General features: G+C 44.1%; 1 protein-coding gene across 2 annotated transcripts in view; it reads right to left on the minus strand.

The window, feature by feature from the left end:
• PPM1B (protein phosphatase, Mg2+/Mn2+ dependent 1B) overlaps positions 1–18286 on the minus strand; it is a 77938-nt gene that overhangs the window by 36624 nt on the left and 23028 nt on the right. For both annotated transcript variants that reach the window (XM_015813087.1, XM_015813086.1), the window contains exons 2-4: positions 12408–12550; positions 5689–6556; positions 2721–2838 (exon numbers count right to left, since the gene is read on the minus strand). In XM_015813087.1, coding sequence (XP_015668573.1) covers positions 2721–2838; positions 5689–6534 — 964 coding nt within the window. In that variant the 5' untranslated portion in view covers positions 6535–6556; positions 12408–12550. The remainder of the gene's footprint in view (positions 1–2720; positions 2839–5688; positions 6557–12407; positions 12551–18286) is intronic.

The raw sequence follows: 18286 nt of genomic DNA on the forward strand, positions 1-18286 counted from the left end.
AACCCAGGCAGGGTTAGAATAATATCTAAGATGGCCTGAGAAGTAGCCAGAATAAGGGAAACCTTGTGGGGAAGTTGTGAGCCTGCAGCCAGTACAAAGGGCCTGATGTGGTGGCTTAAATAGGGCCTCACGATGCTCCCCTGATGGCGGCCGCAGGAGTCAGCCAAACTTCCTGGGATGGCAAGGCTGTGTAATGGGCCTGGAGTCCTGTTGGAAAGGCCCTGTAACGCGCTGAGGCCTACAGTTAGTGATCTGGCTGATGGCAATGCAAAGCCGACCGCGTGGCGCGCCCAAAATGGCGGCCGCGGTAAATTCTGGTGAGGCTTCCTGAGATCGATCAGGGTACTGCTGTGAGAAATCCTTGTCTCGAAAAGCAGGAATTTAGTTAAATTCACTCAGAAGCTGATTGTAAAAGGCAAAGGAAACATCCATCTGAGTTTTGAGCTCGTCAGCCGTCCAAAATGGCGGCCGCGACTTTCGGGCCATTGGAAATGGCCTCTGGAGGCTTGGAAAGGTAAAAATTAAGCTGTGGGGGTGATCTGACTGCAGCGCAAAGCGCTGTGCGGGGGAATTAACGGGGGAGCCGATGTTGAAGGGATTTCTCCCCCCCCCAGAGCCCTGGGGATAGAAGGGAAATTACTCTCCCCTCCCTTCACCCCACAAGCCTCAAATCAGCCGATTTGAGGCAGCGCTGATCCCAGTGTTCCTGAGGGAAAATGATTGGGAAGATCTTTTAGAGTGTATCACTAATTAGGGGGAGTACAAATACCTGAATCAATGCAAGGAGAATTCAACAATGGATCTCTGATCTGCTAAATAAATTGCAAAAACCTGAGAGCCAAACCTGATGCGTCTTCAAGAGCTTGAGACCAAGTCAAGACTGGGTCTCCTAGCAAGAGGGGGCGTGTCAAGTTTGGCTACTTGGTCTCAAGAGCAGGCAGACAGAGAAAAGCCATTGGTGGATTCTCCATTTACTGGAGAAAAAAGAGTTAAGTTTGGAGGCACTCCACAACATGTGGGGCCTTGGGCTCGCCATCTCCTACCACCACTAACACTAACTTGAACCTGCCACAGAAGGATAAGCACTGCAAAACAAGCCTCTTTCAATTCCCAGAGACAGTTCAGAAACATATCAAGATCAGTGATATTGAATGCTGCTGAGAGATCCAGGAGGGCCAAGAAGGATGCATTGCCACCTTCCCAAGCCCTCCAGAGACAAACCACTTGCATGACCAATGCTGTCTCAGTGCCGTAACCTTGCCTGATCCTTGCTGGAAAAGGTTCTGCTACTTCAGATAATTTGTGGCCTCTAAAGTTGTGCATCCACTATCTTTTTAACAACCTTCCCTAAAAGGATAGGTTGGGAATTGGGCAAAAGCTGTCTTAACAGAATTGAATCCAAGACCTCTTAAGAAGTGTGTGACCACTGCCTCCTTCAAGGAAGGTGCCCCCACTCTGTCAATGAGGCTTTAATCACATGAACCCAACTGCATACTATTTCCAGGGGCCCTTAACCAACCAGGATGATTCTACTATCCATTTCCTTAGGAGTAACCAGTTCAGACTCTTCCCATATAGTAGAGCTCAGACATGCCAACATCACTTCCATAGGACTTCCCAGCCAATAGCTAACTCTATGCAAAGTTGAGTATCTTTATTTGACAGATGCCAAGAACATTCTTCAAAGCAGCCAAACATGGGCTACCCCAGTCCCTTCTTACCCAGAAGAGATTTGATCATCCTAAACAGAATCATCAACTGATTATCTGCCGACACAATAAGAGCAGAGAAGTAAACTCACTTCATTGCTCTTATTGCCACAAGGTAAGTCCTAATAAAGGCTATCACCTGTGGCCTTGCTCTTCATCTTTTGCCAACAAGTTTCTAAGTGTCCCTTGTGTTGTTTGATCTCCCACAACTCTTTGGTAAGCCAAGGTGCTCTCTGGGATTCACAAGCAGAGAGTCCAGACAGGGACAATCCAATTCCAAGGCCCTCATTATATGCTCATTCCAAGCTTGGACCACAATTGACCAAATTCTGATCCAGAGCTTCTGGAAAATCCCCATGCTCCTTCTTGAATTTAACAGGTCCATCAATTGCCAAGGATGGGCCAACTGCAGTGGAGGGTGGGGGTGGACACAGAGAATTCCAGAACCAAATGGCCAACCACTTCTGGCTATTGGCAAGAAACTTCAAAGTGGTCTCCATGCAGTTATTAGGATCACAAAACATCATTATTAACCTGAAAATTCTCCCCAAACAACTGACATTTCTAATGTTGACTTCAGGTTTAGTAGATACACAATATTTCTATAATTTATCACATTCTGCAGCTGACATTAGGTTTTAACAAAAGTTTCTTGTAATTTGTCAGCTAACAATTCACATTTCCTGCTCTTCAGAAATAATTTTTCTCTGCTATTATATAAGAAACTATTCCCATCAGCAAGGAACTAACAAATATAACTTAAATAAGTTTAAAATTTTGCAAGATAAGAAATTTTGTTCTGCTGAACAAACAGCAAGCTCTTAGACAAATTACTGCATCAGCATCTACTCTAGGTTGCTCTGAGTCATGTGATCCAGGTGCACCTTCATGGTATTCTGTTTCCTGTTCCCTTCCTATGCTTAAGTCCATTTATGTTTCAAGCTGCCTCAACTATTCTAAGAAAATAATCTAAAAGGGAAAAAAAAGCTAATACAAAAATCAACTTCTTACCTTCCACTCGTGATTCCAAATGCTTATCCAAATCTGCATCTCTTTTCATTGCCTCATCTGAGACCTTAGGAGCATTTGAAAAGCAAACTAGAACAATACTCATGTTATCACGACTTCCCTATATTTGGGGAGGAAAAAAACATTACATAATTGATATGAATGCTTATCCTTTTCACAACCTTAAACTACATGTTTATTCAGTTAAAATATTTTAAAAACCTTCTGTAATTGTTTGTCAGATTCATTTTTAAATTTCCAAATTCAATTAGCTAAACTCCCATTAAATTGTTCTACTGACTAAACAGTTTTTAATAAAAAAAATAAAGACAAACTATTTCCATTTCTTGTCTGCATGCCTTCAAAATCTTCTCTGGAGGACAGGGAACTCGAGAGAGTTAGACCTGCAAGGCTGAACAAAAGTCCAACTGAGTAGGTAGACTTGGTCACCCAACTTTGAATTTTTCTTAAATAACTTAGTGCTTAGGAGATTTATCCCACACATAAATGAATTCAGAACATCTCATATAATTGTATCATTTTGCGGCAATGTTCAGCTACTCAAATTGTTATCAGTATGGTCATGAAGCACCATTTCTACTTTGGTCTGAACAGCTGCATCTTTTTACAAAAGGAAATCAAGGAGCAAGTAATAATCTATATAACTATAATTAAACAAAATGTTATCAACTGTGGACAAGATGGATACATGAGCTAGAGCAGGGGTAGGCAACCTTGGCTCTTTTATGACTCGTGGACTTCAACTCCCAGAATTCCTGAGCCAGCCAAGCTGGCTCAGGAATTCTGGGAGTTGAGGTCCACGAGTCATAAAAGAGCCAAGGTTGCCTACCCCTGAGCTAGAGGATATTGCAATCTTGTGGATTTATAACTGACTGCACAATCATATCCAAATAATGCTCATAGTTGAGCCTTAACAAAAGTTCAAGTAGGGTACAGAGCACCATTCTCAGTCCAGTGTTACTCTTTATAAATGATTTAGAGCAGCAGCTCCCAACCTTTTCTATACCCCACACCCCTAGAACGCTTCTGATATATTCTCGCACCCCTTACAAAAGTTCGAAATAACGGCAACGAATTATACACTATATACACTATAATTTTGAAAACCCAAGTTTTTGCACCCCTTGGAATATCGTCTCGCACCCTGGTTGGGAACCCCTGATTTAGAGAGAATGAAAAGAATGCTTAACAAATTTGCACTAAGGCAACTAGCTAATATGTCATAAGATAAAACCATAATTTAATATATACTTAGTTAAGACTGAGCCCTTGCCAAACTCCAGAATGAGCTTCAGCAGTGAGAACTGGAAAGGTTTACATCTGGGTAGGAAGTTGCAGATATAGTACATCAATACAGGACTGCAGAGATCTGGATTTACAGCAGTCTTATAGAAAGGTTCTTAGAGAACTAGCCAACCACCACCTGAATATCAGCATGCAATAAAATACAACAGGTAGAAGGCTAGTGTAGTCTGGGACTGCATTCACAAAAGTACTGTGTGTAGATGTCAGGTGCTAAAAGAGTTTCCATCTCCTCTGCACTGGACTGATTACACTTGGGACTGTGCCCAGTTTGTTAATTTATATTTATTTATAATTTCAATATTTAAGGCCACATTCTCATCAGTGATTCTGGACAGCATATATTAGTTTAAGAACAGTTAATAATTTTTAAAAGAAAAACAACACTGGGATGGCAAACACATTCTCAATTACTAAATTACATTATGAATAGCAGATACAGACATTATCCTAGCTCAGTGACTATGGAGAGAACAGGAAATGGGGCCATGTGGAATTCAGAGGGGAATGTTGTTCCAAAGAATAGGTATAGTAAAAGAGAAGAGGTAACACACTTTAAAAGAGACATGGAAAAGCTGGAGTGGATTCACAGGATACTTGCTAGAATAAGGGATCTTGAAACCAAGCCCTACGAAGAATTATTAAAAGAGCAGGCAGGTTTAACTTGCAAAGGGAAGAAAATATGGCAGGGATCTACAACGTATCTGTCTATCTGTCACATGCAAGAGGAAGGAAACTTGGAATGTATTTGTAATTCTGGACAGTTTACAATCATAAAAATCTATCCATAATTGCTATAATGGCTTCATCGTCTAGCAACAGAAATTCCAATTGTTGTAAATTGAGGATTACCTGTAGTGACAAACTCCCCATCAATTGAAGTTTTCAACTGGAAGTTAAATAGCTAATTATTGGGGTGATTTAGTAGATTTTCTCACTAGCAGGGAATGGATTAGATTGATTTATAGGAGCCCTTGTACATTTTATGATTCTTTTGTAATATATGAAAGACTGAAATTCATTTAAATAATTTTAGATACTTGAAATATTTGAGTTATTAACATTTTGAAAATCAGGTTCTGCTTTAAAAAACATCAAATATAAAACATCTGCACTACATTCTACTTAAACTAACATTTTTTGCAAAATTGAAGACTGGATATTATTTGTTTACAAATAATGAGGAATTTGAACATATATAAATTTCTGTATCATTAATTCTGGAAATTTTAAAGCTTTACAATAACAGCTATAAATTTGCTTTAAATAGTAATGTGACATTTCATTATCAAATGCAAACCCTGGAAAAAATCAACGGTAATAATACTGGTTTGAGTGGAGAGGGGAAGAGCTCAAACACTGAAAAGAATCTAGCTTTGGAGTGTTTTAAATATTCCCCTTTATAAACATTAACTTTTAAGAGTAAATATAAAGTAGGTTGTGAAAAATTTTAAAATGCTATTCTTTGGGTTGTATAAAATACATTGCCAAGCCCAAACGAATGGCAGGTGAATGCTTAGTAAGACGGCATCACACGAAGGTGGCCTCATCAATACCAAATCTATGCTATTTTTAGAATTAATTTTTGTTCAGTTTTAATAGTAAAAGGAATATCTAAAATAATCTTTAGTCTGAAAAGTTTACATACCTTGTGTAAACAGGTATCCACTACCCAATTGCACACTTTTTCCAGATCATCTGATACTTCAAGCCTAGATTTAACAAATTCACAGAGCTCCTCATTGCTCATTACATCCCAGATTCCATCACAAGCCAAGACAATAAATTCATCCTCTTCAGCTCTTACAATTTCATAAACCTCTGGTTCTGGAGAAACAAGTTGTTCTGTAGGACCTTTGCCATCAACGCATTTGTAGTCATAGTCCCCCAGAGCACGAGACACTGCTAATGAGCCATTAACACGCTGAATCATGACACTCCCGCCTGCATTCTGAATTCTCTCCTTCTCCCTTGGATTGCAAGGCTTGTGATCTTGTGTTGAAAAACAGACCTGTCCATTCCTATATAGAACAGCACGTGAATCTCCACAGTTGATAAAATAAATGTGCTCAGGTGAAATCATAACTCCCACTGCTGTTGAGCCACTTCTGTCCATGCCATTTCTGAGGTCTGAAAAATTGCGCATATATTCATCAATTTTCAAGAAGCCAGTTCTGATTCCACTCTTAACATTTTCTACTGAAGGTTCAAGAGCACAGCCAGGCTGTTCTGTTCCCCTGAAGTCTTCATTGTTAGTGATATGTTCTAATAAGTGGTTTGAGCAGTAATTTGCCACACGAGATCCTGCGTGACCATCATAAACAGCAAAGAAAGACCAGTCCTCCAAACCATGAGGAATTCCTACAACAGCTGTGTGAGCATCTTCCATTTCAACTCTCCAGCCTTGCATACTGCTGAGGCCATAACGCAGGCCATTTCCTGCCCCGTGAGCATTATGTTTCTCAGTTTTTGGTTTATCCAAAAATGCACCCATGTTTCCTAATTTACAAAGATATCTGCAAAAGAAAATGTGATCCTAAGTAGAGTATCATAACACAGCACAAAACAAGGAAAAGATACCTGTCCACTATGCAAAGTCTGACTTCAAAACAGTCAAATTATGATAATTATTTCAGACTACTTTGGAAATACAACCTTTTTATAGAATGCACTCTATCAAGACTTGTATTCAGTCCTTACCCATTCCACTTTAAAGAAACAAATGCCTTTCGGCCAGGCTTTCTTAATTAACATTAGTTTTACCTTTGCAAAAGAAATGTAAAATGTTTGTTTTCGCTGACTAGAGTGTCCAATGGACAAAATAAATAAGCCCAAACCTTGAAATATGTAGTAATGATCTTTTTGTTATGAAATAATAAAAAATGTACAAATCACAAATCCCATCTTATATTTGCATATCATATCTGTAAATTTGTAAATTAGTAACTATTTTAATATGCATATTTCTTTTACTTGTTCTCCTACTTTAAGTATGAAGTAGCAGATACATATACATATTTACCAGCTATAGTCAGTAACAGTTATATAGACAAATTTTATGTCATCAGTGTCATCTTAACAGGCAGACTGCATTAAAACATTCCATTGAGTTATGAACAGAACACAAGCATGTGAACCCATACATAAGAATAAAGATTAAAACAGTACTCATGGTAATTTAAAATAGTATTTAGTAGACAAACATCTAGATATAAAGTTGAGACAATTTCCTATTTATAGTACAGTTTTAAAAAAAGAAGGGGGGGAGGAAGACATATCTTGCAACAACTTAACTATAGGGCTCTTCAAAGCATTGGAAACAGGTAGCTCTGTAAATTATGTTAGCATCACAAAGCTGTATTCCAAAAATGAAAACAGTTATAACTTTTATAAGGCCTATGCTGCTGCTTCAAAAGCTGTCCTCAAGTGCCTCAGGAAAANCTGTGTGGCTTTTTTCGAGGTTTACCGAGAAGCCATGTTGTCGAAGGGTGCAAATGGTGGTGTTCACGTCTGCTTGGGCCGCCTGGAACGACGTTGCTTGAATGAGGATGTCGTCCAGGTAACATTGGACTCTTACTGGAATTTTTCTTAATTGAGCCGCTACCACTGCCAGTACCTTCGTGAACACCCTGGGCGCCGACGAGAGGCCAAAAGGAAACGCCCTGTACTGGTAGTGTTTGCCCTTGTAGCAGAAGCGTAGGAATCGACGGTGAGCCAATAGGATTGGGATGTGCAGGTACGCTTCTGTGAGGTCTATCGACGCCAGGAAGTCGCCCTGTCTGATGCCCCCCAGGATGGACTGGAGGGATTGCATTTTGAATTTTTTGTAGATTACATAATGGTTCAAATTTTTTAGGTCGAGGATGGCCCTCCATCCCCCCGAGGTTTTGGGAACCACAAAGAGGATGGAGTAGAACCCCTTGCCCCTGTATTCCAACGGCACAGGTTCTATGGCGTGAATGTCCATTAGGTGTTGGATGGCCTCCTGCATCAGCCTGTGTTTGACAGGGTCCCTGGATACCGAACAAGCGGTGAAATGATCTGGGGGTGTGGTTAGGAATTCCAGGGACAACCCGTGTTGGACGGTGTGCAGGATCCAGTCGTCCGTGGAGGTCTGTTCCCATTGGTGAAAGAAATGTGTTAGTCTTCCTCCAATGGGAAGAGCTTGTGAGATGTCATTTGGCCTTGCGGTAGGGCCGGCCGGCCCCACGAAATGGCCGCTTGGACTGATACTGCTGCCTGGGTCGGGAGCCTGGCCTATCATATGGGCGGTCGTAAGGCCTAGTCGACCTCTGGTTGAATGGTCTAGTAGGCTGGGCGGCAGGTGCCGCCTGTTGACGAAATGGCTGCCTACGAAAAAAGGGCGTGGATCCTTTGTCAGCTCTTTTGTTTAGGTGGGCCATCACTTTCCGCTTATCTTTATTCTCTACGAGATAAGGGGCGAGGGCATCCCCAAACAGGTTGCCACCCAAGTACGGGGCGGTCGCTAAACGCCACTTGGCTTTGGTGTCGGCCTGCCAATGTTTCAACCATAGCATCCTTCTGGCAATCATGTTGGAAGCTATGGTTCTGGCAGAAAACACTGCCGATTGTAGCGTCGCATCCGCCGCGTATTCTGTGGCAGCGACCATCTTGGCCAGGTCCTGGTGCGTTCTGATGTCTTCAACGGGCACCCTAGCTTGTAGCTGTTGAAGCCACAAAAGGGTGGTACGCACAAAAAAGGAAGCCGAGGTTGCCGTTTTGGTGGCCCACGCAGCTGACTGGTGTGTCTTGCGGAAGGTCTGCTCCCACCTCCTATCGTCGGCTTTGAGTGCCTCTAAGAGATCCCCCGCCACAGCCATCTGGGAAACTAAAGGGGTCCAGGTGTCATCCACCTTGGGAACATCCAGTGCGTCTGAAAGATCCGTGGATGTTTTGTACAATCTTTTATCCAAATTGTTGGCAGAGGGGAAAGAGGAAGGGGAAGCCCATTGCTTTTTAATTTCTTGTAAAAAAATTGAGGGGCACGGGACGTGGTGTTCCGTCACTGCTTTTTTGAAAAAAATTGGCCTGGGCGCAGATGTGGGATCAGTTTGAGGTTGTGGAAACTGATCAGTCCCTATGTCTGCCGTGGCCGTGGCTTTACGTAGAATAGTGAGGAAATGGTTGGGATTGAATAATCCCCCCGAGGAAGATGTCTCAGGTGGGAGCTCCTCGTCCCCTGAAAAGGTAATCTCGGGTGGTTCCTCCTCATGAGGTGATGAGTAACCACTGCCAGAGGACTGGGCCGGAGAGTCAGGCCCTCGATCCGCCAAGCACTCCATAGGGGGGCCTAATGAGTGAGCGGACAAGTCCGTGGCCTCCAAATCGCGTGGACGTGAGCGCTGTGTCAGAGCTCTATCCACCACCTTGGCTAATAAAGCCTCCAGACGCCCGTCCGAGAAGATGTCCCCTATGCCAGGACCTCTAGGTAAAATGGGCGTTGGAGAGCCGACGGGCTCGGGGATGAAACCCGAAACGGCGGCTGGGTGACCTGAGGCGGAGGGTAGAGGTGACGCCACCGACATACTCGGAATGGACCATACCCCCTGACTAGATGTTGATGGACCCAGTGGTAGCTCCATCTCAGTGGCCGCCATGCTGTCCAAATCCATTTGGGCTTGCCTCTGTGCCCTGGAGAACTCCTTCTCCAGGGCCTGGTGCCTACGGCTGGCTTGCTTTTCCGCCAACTTGGAGGACTTCTTAGTTGTGTGCTTGGTCTTGGCCTTGCACTTGCCTGCCGCCTTCTGGACAGAAGGAAGATTGCAGCCGTGACCGGGAGGCGGAGGATTCGCGCCTGAAGACTGGGGCAACGAGGGTCCTTCCATCCCGTTTGAGCAATCTCAGGACAAGGCGCTGAGATGAAGCTCAGGCAGGCAAGTTGTTGGCGGAAGCGGTATTGGAGCAAGTGCGCAGACTGCCCCCCTGGTCACCCGACCAATAAGAATTCTCTCTGGACTATGGTCACGGTGGTTGAGGCAAAGCCGAAGGCACGTTAGGAACCACTGATGGGCGCCTCCCGGAGGCCTTAGATGACCAGGCAATGTGCACCAGAAAAATAAAAAGGCCAAAAAAGTTGTCAGGACGCCCGATGCGGAGGTCCAACTCTGACAATTTCAAGCGCAATGGCGGCTACCGGGGTGAAGGAAAAGGGGAACCCACACTCAGCTGAATTCTCAGGAGTAGCTTGCTGCCAGGCCCTTTAGGCCTGAAGGAAAGTCCCCCCACGCTGGGCCTGCTGCACTCGCGACCCTGTGGTTCCCTGATTGACCGCTGGTGTTGAGACTGGGTCACAAAAGGTTGGGCGCCAACAAGCTTCAAGATGGGGGCCGCGACCTTCCGGGAGGCCTCCGAGAACTCTAGCCCTCTGTCAGAGACCAGCAGAGTGTCAGGGGAACCTCAAAAAGGCCGCAGGCCGAAAGGCTGAAGTTTTGAGGCAAATTTACGGGCGCCGAAAATGCGGCCAAAATGGCGGCCGCGACTTCAAAATGGCGGCCGCGACTTTTCAGGGGGCCGAAAACGGGCCCCCTAAGGTTCCAGCCCTCTGTCAGAGACCCGCAGAGTGTCACAGTGGGCAGAGGAACTTCAGAACAGTCGCAGGCCGAAATTAGAAGTTATGAGGCAAATTTTTCGAGCGCCGAAAATGCGGCCAAAATGGCGGCCGCAACTTGTAGAGGGGCCGAAACAGGCCTCCGGCGATCCTATGGCCTGGCAGGGACCCTGTGGGGCGATGTCAGGCCCAGGGAAATCAATAACAGCAAGGTAGCAACAATTTGAGAACGAAGAAATTCGTTGTTTTGCTGAATAAACAAACGTCGAAAATGCAGCCAAAATGGCGGCCGCAAGATTCCGACGGTTGAAATGGGCTCCGACAGGTCTGGAAAGGCCTGGGAGGAGTCCTGATCTTATCTGTTCCCCTCAAGATGTTTGAGGGAAAAATCCTGGGCAGGTGGAGAAAAAAATCAACAAGCAGTCTCTGTCGATCTTTTACCTCCCCCCCCCACTTTAATTGAGAATTTAGGAGAGATGAAGGAAGGGAAAGTCCACCCCCCTCCTCACCCCTCACTTCCAGCAAGCTTCTATCAGCCTGGGGGAAGTTGCATTAATCCCTGATTTGAGTATGAATTTTTTAGATAGTCCAATTCGAGGGAGACTTCACCAATGGATTAATAATTGTCTAACCTGATCTAGCAGAGAGCCAAGCCAAAACAAGTCATCAAGAGCGGAGACCAAGTTAAGACTGGGTTACCAGTAGGAGGGGGCGTGACAAGTTTTGGATACTTGGTCTCAAGAGCAGGCAGACAAAGGAAACCCATTGGTGGAGTCTCCGTCTCCTGTACTGGAGACTGTACATGCTTTTGGCTGCTTTAATGCTCTGAATGGAACTGCTTCTCTCACATCAATACATTTTGCAAAATGCAGTACTTCTTTCAAATATTGTCTACAATTCCTGAAAACAGTATATATTTTCCTCCAAAGCCAACATATTTAAAAAGAATCTATAGATCAGAAAACTCTGAAGGATATAGGGAACATCATTTTTTTCCAAATCAATAGTATAAACGAGATGGCATCTACAATATTCTATGAATCAATGGTGTTTAGAAATCAGAGATCAGTCCCAAATGACCCTCCTCATAGCATCAGCTTACTTCTACTGAGTTACATAATAGATAGTATTGCTCCTGATTGACAAAAAATATATCTAAAACTTGGTTAATGTATATGGTGCATAAGATAATATAGTTTAACTATTAGACATTACAAACTGCTGTTATACAGGTAGCCATTCATTAGGTGACCAAATGTACAACAGCACTGACAACCATGACTTGTGATCAGTCAAACCATCACATCCCTATGGTCACATGATCAAAATTTGGGTAATTGGCAACCAGCATGTATTTACAACAGCTGCAGTGTCCCAAGGTTAGGCGATTGCTATTTGCAATCTTCCCAGCCAGCTTCAGACAAGCGAAGTCAATGAGAGAAGCTGGATTTGCTTAACAACCCATGATTCATTTAACTTCATTGATTTGATTAACCACCATGGGGAAAAGGCCATAAAATTGGGTGTGATTCACTTAACTGCCTTGCTTAGCAACAGAAATTCTGGTCCCAATTGTAGTCGTAAATTGAGGACTATCTATATTTTTGTAAATATGACGCTAATGGACTTCAATAAAAATGATGCTGAAACTGAAAACTCATAATAAATATTGCAGAAAGTAAGAAAACAGAACATCTTTGGCGTATGCCTGTTCCAAACATAGTCTATTAATACATTAAGTTCCAATAGTTAGAGATCAGTTATGTATTACATTTAATTAACTATCAAGAAATATTTACCTGTTAACTGTACTTCTGCCAATTTTTGTTCAGTTCTAAAAACTTATGGTTTACATTCCTTCAGCCAACAGGCATAGAACAGATTAAACTTGGAAAGGCTTCAAATCATGCAGAATGCAATACTTGCTGTAACTTGGAATTTCCTAGGAGAAGAGATAATATTAATTAGAACATAATACCGCAGAAATAATTTGTAGTTTAGGAATGTATTAAATATTTCATTTTGCTATCCTTATAGTTTCAGACACATACAATGTTAAGATTTCTTCATAAGTCATTATTAACATTACACCAAAACTTTCAAATACATTTGAACAGGTAGGCCCGTCACTGTAAAAATAGACTACTCATGGTACAGTTCCCTTCTATGATAGGCTAAAATACCCTTAAAACAATTCAATGAACTAAAGGATCGATCTAAGTCAAAATATATTTCTAGCTTTAAAATATTCAGGACAGAAGCTTTAGAAGATTTGCAAATAATAAATAACCCAAATGGATGCTTCACTGTGGCAACATTACTGAATTCAAACAGGGAAAATTTCTATAATTAGATATTGTATTAATCAGAATAAATATTATATCTGAAAGAAAAAAGTCCCTCTATTTTCCTCCAACCATTTCAAAGCAGATGTAGGAAGGCTTGGAAGAGATGTGGAATTATTTCCTATCCTTTCCAATGAGAAAAGGTATTTCATAACGGAAATGCTAACTTATACAACCTGTGTAAAATAAAACAGAGGTGAATAACCCATTAGGTTACAGTACTGAGCTGCAAAATTCCAGATGATAAATAAAAGTTTTGGTACTTTTTTGCTGCCATGTAATATTCATCCTAATTTAAGCAACACAGATATACTCTAATCTCTACAGGTTGCTGATAAATTTTGGCTATATGAAGATATACTACTAAAGTGACAGGGAATAGGAAAATAAGATCAGTAAGCCGTGCAAAACATTTTCCCATGTACTACTGCTGCTTTCTGAGACTACAGATTGTTCCTCCCTTTTTTTGCTTACTGACACTGCTATCCATTGCAGCTCCTTTTTACTCTAGACTTAATGCTAATAATTTGCCAGTTAATTTCTGTAGCATGACTAAGACTTCATACACACCCTCAACAATTTGCTATTAAGAAAAAACAGATTTCCTCTTTCCTTTAATTTCATTTTTCCACATAAATAACCCTTCCCTCTTATTCCAACCTCCTGGCCTCTGAATGGGTAATTGAGGATTTATCAGCACTCTGAAAAAACTGGGGCTGACAGAAATTAATTCTGTATGATGATGAAGAGATCTATGAATTTTACTGAGACCCTTTAATATGTATGTGGTAAAAGATAAACGTTAATATATTCAACAAGGAAAGACTATTAATTATTTTATCTCTCTCTCTCTCTCTCTAAATTGTACTGCCTATATCTAATTAATCTAACTCAAATTTGATTTCATTTATTTTAATTTAAAGATTTAACTTAAATTCCTGTCAGTTTTTTATAGGGGACCCAAGATACTACTTGAAGACAAAGTACAATTCTTGACACTGAAAAATATGGTGCTTTCTAATCTAAAAAAATAATTTCAGAATGATCTGCAAATATACATTCAATATAAATTTCTGTAAGTTTCTGCATTTTTTGCAAAATGCATTATAAATCAAAACAATGCCTTGTTATATAGAGAATAATGCATACATTTCTTTTCCTGCTTTTCCCCTTATTCCAATGGTGCCACAGAGCCCTCTCTGTGGGCACGCGCGCCGTCGCCCCAGTCCTAGCCCTTCAGCTGGGTTTTATAAAACCTTTTCGCTTTAGGCCTCCGCCGCCATGTGCAAAAAAAAAAAAAGGTTCAATCAATCAGTCAATTTCAACTTCTCGCGGGGAAAAAAAAGATCTTGCAAAGTTGAAATTGATTGATTGAACTTTTTAGTCCCACCCAGTCTGCCGTTACCACCGCAGCCATGCCTACCCAATGGGTCATACCCATCCGGCACTCGACGATGCATAAGTGGGTTTTGGGTTGCAGTTTGGGCACTCGGTCTCTAAAAGGTTCACCATCACTGCCCTATTCTTTCTGTCTATAAAATTTAAGATAAATTTAAAATTACAAAAATAGTAAACACATATTTAGCATAGTATGAAGCCTATTTTTGACACAATATACAACAAAACAGAAATTCCAGTTTGTCTAAAAAAATTATCAGAATCAGTCTGTTGGAACGATCATTTTAGCTATTACATCTAACTCCCTGCTGACCGAAGGAATCCAAAGTAAAGCATCCATGATAAATGGCTGTTTAGCCTCACACAAATACATTCAGTGAACAGGAGTCCAACGTGTTTCTACAGCATGTGAGATGTAGCCTCCACCGATGGGTTATCAATGCCTCCTTGCTCAGATTAGACTAAGATCAAACTTTGGCCACGCCTCCTTGGGCTGTCCTTCCCCAGTTTGTTCTTAGTCTCGGCTCAGTAAGGACACACTTGATAACTCCTCTGATAGTTTTTCAATTAGGCTAGTTAGAGTCAGTGGGTAGCATTTTCATTTCAAAAGTATTTCATTTGTTTTCATTTATTGCTTTCTTATTTTTCCTTTTTTATTTTGGTAGTAGATAGCCTGCAGAAACCTTTGCGTTTTGACTGGTTTCTGCTCTTCAGGGCATACGCGGCAGGGAAGACTCCCTGGGGGGCCTCCCCTTCGCCGTTTGGCCTCCGTTTCAGCCGCTTTTGAGCGCTGCGAGGGGGTTTTTTCCCTGGGCGCTCGGAAAGCCGTTCCTTTCGGCTTCTCATTAACGGTGGGCTCTGTGAGGGAATTGTTCCCCTGGACGTTGGGAGCGTGTTCGATTAGGCCGTTGGTAGCTGGAGCGGCTTCCCCCGATCGACCACAGGCCTCTACTCCCAGCTCGGAGCTTTGCCGCGGCATTGGGAATTCCCCCGCCGCTTCGCAACGATCTTTTCGGCTCGGGGTTTCCTTTTTGCTGTGCGCTGAGGGGAATCCCCGAGTAACAGACGCTCGTCAAGTAGAAGGCCGGCGAAACGGAATTTACCCTCCTCGTGGTAACGAGGCTTTGGGGAAGAACAGGACCTTGTCGCTCGCTTAAATCGCAAGTTGGTGGTCTTATTCTGGAAGGGGAGCAAGACTGGGTGGCAGAGACCTGCAGGTGCCCATACCCACCCACCCCTTCCTTCACGGTCGCCATTGTGAGGGCCACGAGGCCTGCGGCCGCCATTTTGTCTAGTGCTGGGTGTGGCGCCATTTTGTCTAGTGCTTGGTGTGGCGCCATTTTGTGGAGGCCTTCACTCCAGCGGAGCCAGGGCCTATTAAGGCAATTTGTAGCCTGCTGTGTTGGGCTCTCAAGGGGGGTTCTGCAACATCCTGATCCTGTTTGGAACATTTCTGGAATAAGGGAGCTCTTTATTCCTTACCCTTGTTATAATTACTAACATTAATCCTAGTACTTCGTTGGGAGTTTTTCATTCCACCTGTTCACATTAGCTCGCGGCGCTGTGCCTGCAGGGCCTAACAGGCAGATTTACTAATCTGTCTGGCTGTTTGCCAATTGTGGTTGTCTTAGGGCGTGGGAAGAGCTCCCTCCCGGACAACTTGATCTGCGTGTTTACCCCCATTGCAGGACTTCTTTCACTTAGAGGGTCCTGCTCACAATGGCAGATGGTGTTTCTCCTCAGACCTTGCAGGGTTCAGTTGCCCCCCCCCCGCACAGTCAAAGCGCAGATCTTCTGATGATGTAGGCGTGGGGGGAAAGAAGAAGGCCAAAACCAAACATCTATCCACAGAACCCTCCAAGGCGGCTGAACAAGAGGCCTCAAGGAGACATCTGGCATTGGAGAAAGAATTCTCCAGAGCACAAAGACTCAGGTCCAGTGAGGCTGAAGTGGTTCCCCCTGCCTCTCTGGGCAATTCGCCATTTGAGATTCCGCCAGTACCTTCCTATCAAGCCCCTTTGGCTTGGTCTCCTCAAGGGGGAACTGAACAGGTCGGCCTCCCTTCTCCCCAGCCAGGCGTACCGATCCACCCTGCTGGCTTTTCAGTTCCAGTTACCTCTAACACCCCTCAGCCCACTGAGGCCTCTAATTCTGAGGGTGCCCCCACAGACCAAACCTTCTGGGCTCACCAATTTAATTCATTTATGCAACAAGCCTTTACTCAATTTATTGCATCTTCCATGTCTCAGGGGTCTGCCCAGGCCCCATACGTTTCACCTCCAACCTTACCAGCTGGTCGTGCTGAGGGTCTACAGGCCACGGGCTCTGGGGTTTCAGAAACCTCGTCTCACCTTGGTGAGGCAGAGTCGGTTGACTTAGATGCTCCTGACCTGCCTATGTCTGAGGATGAAGAGGGGACTTCGGATCCGGCTCCATCGGCCGGTCTCTTCGATCCTTCTCTCTTTAAGTCCCTTTTGTTAAAGGCCTGTGCTACGGCCAATTTGGTCACAGAACAGGAGCCTGAACCCTCAACGTCGACTCCACAGGAGTCAAACCCATTTGTGGTGAAGGTTGCGGAAGAAAAACACATTCCTTGTCCTGCAGTGTTCCATGACACGGTGGCGGAGCAATGGGCTTCACTAGCCATTTCCACTCACCCCAGCAGCACTGAGAAGAAACTCTTTAATGTTTCCCCTAAATTTTCTTCCCTCCTTGAGGTTCCTAAGGTAGACGCCCCGTTGACATCTTTATACTCCACGTCCACAGTTCCGGGAGACATGGCGGAGAACCTCAAGGCGGAAGACAAAAGGTTTGAGTTTTCTCTCCGCAGAACTCATCAGGCCTCTGCCTGGGCAATCAAGGTGGCGACTTCCTCATCCTTCTTTGCGAGGACCTCCATCATGTGGCTCCGTGAGTTACAGGCTTTACTTTCCCCTGATCAGGTGCGTGCGCAACAATACCTGGGGAAGCTGCTGGCTGCTGCGGAATACATGGCTGACGCATCCCTCCACGCGGTCAAGCACTCAGCAAGGTCTATAGCGGCCATGGTAGCGTCTCGCAGACTCTTGTGGCTTAAGCAGTGGAGGACAGATCTCAGGTCAAAGTGGCGTCTGTCTACGGACGCGTACAAGGGGGGTCAGCTATTTGGGGCGGTTTTAGAACCGCACCTTGTTGAGGGTAAGGACAAAAGAAAAACATTGGCTCACCCCTCCAAAAAGGTGGACAGGAGACCGCAACAGGAGTTTCGCAGGCAGTCCTTTCGGGCTGGAACTTCCTGGGACTGGCGCCAGCCCTTTCGAGCAGGGCAGCCCTGGGAGGGATCCAGAGGTTCCCGATCCTTTTTCCCCAGACAGGATCGGCAACAGGGCCGCCAGAACGCAGGAACCAGAGGACAATTCCAGTATAAGCGCCCATTCCGGGGAACTGGAGGACGTCCTTTCAGGAAGTCCAAGTGACGCCATTGTGGTTCCTCCCATAGGCGGTCGATTGTCTCTGTTCACCGACGTTTGGGAGGCCACCACCAACGATGCTTGGGTACGAGAGACCATAAGGCTAGGACTAGCCTTAGAATTCCACTCCATTCCCCCAGACAGGTTTGTCCGGTGCCCAACCTTGAAACGCGCAAACAGGGCAGGACTAGTCTCACAGGCCATCTCCCACCTGTTAGATATAAAGGCCATAGAGCCGGTTCCTCGGGAGCAAAGGGGAAAGGGGTTTTACTCCATCCTCTTTGTGGTCCCCAAGGCATCGGGAGGTTGGAGAGCCATCTTGGACCTGAAGGGACTGAACCATTTCATAGCCTACAGGCGATTCAAAATGCAGTCCCTCAGATCCATCCTGGCCAGTATCAGGAAGGGAGATTATCTCTCTTCCATAGATCTGACAGAGGCTTACCTTCATGTCCCAATCAGACCACACCACCGCCGGTTCCTCCG

Source organism: Protobothrops mucrosquamatus, unplaced genomic scaffold (genome assembly GCF_001527695.2).
Source record: "Protobothrops mucrosquamatus isolate PMUCROS unplaced genomic scaffold, P.Mucros_1.0 scaffold134, whole genome shotgun sequence".
NCBI classification, from domain to species: Eukaryota; Metazoa; Chordata; class Lepidosauria; order Squamata; family Viperidae; genus Protobothrops; species Protobothrops mucrosquamatus.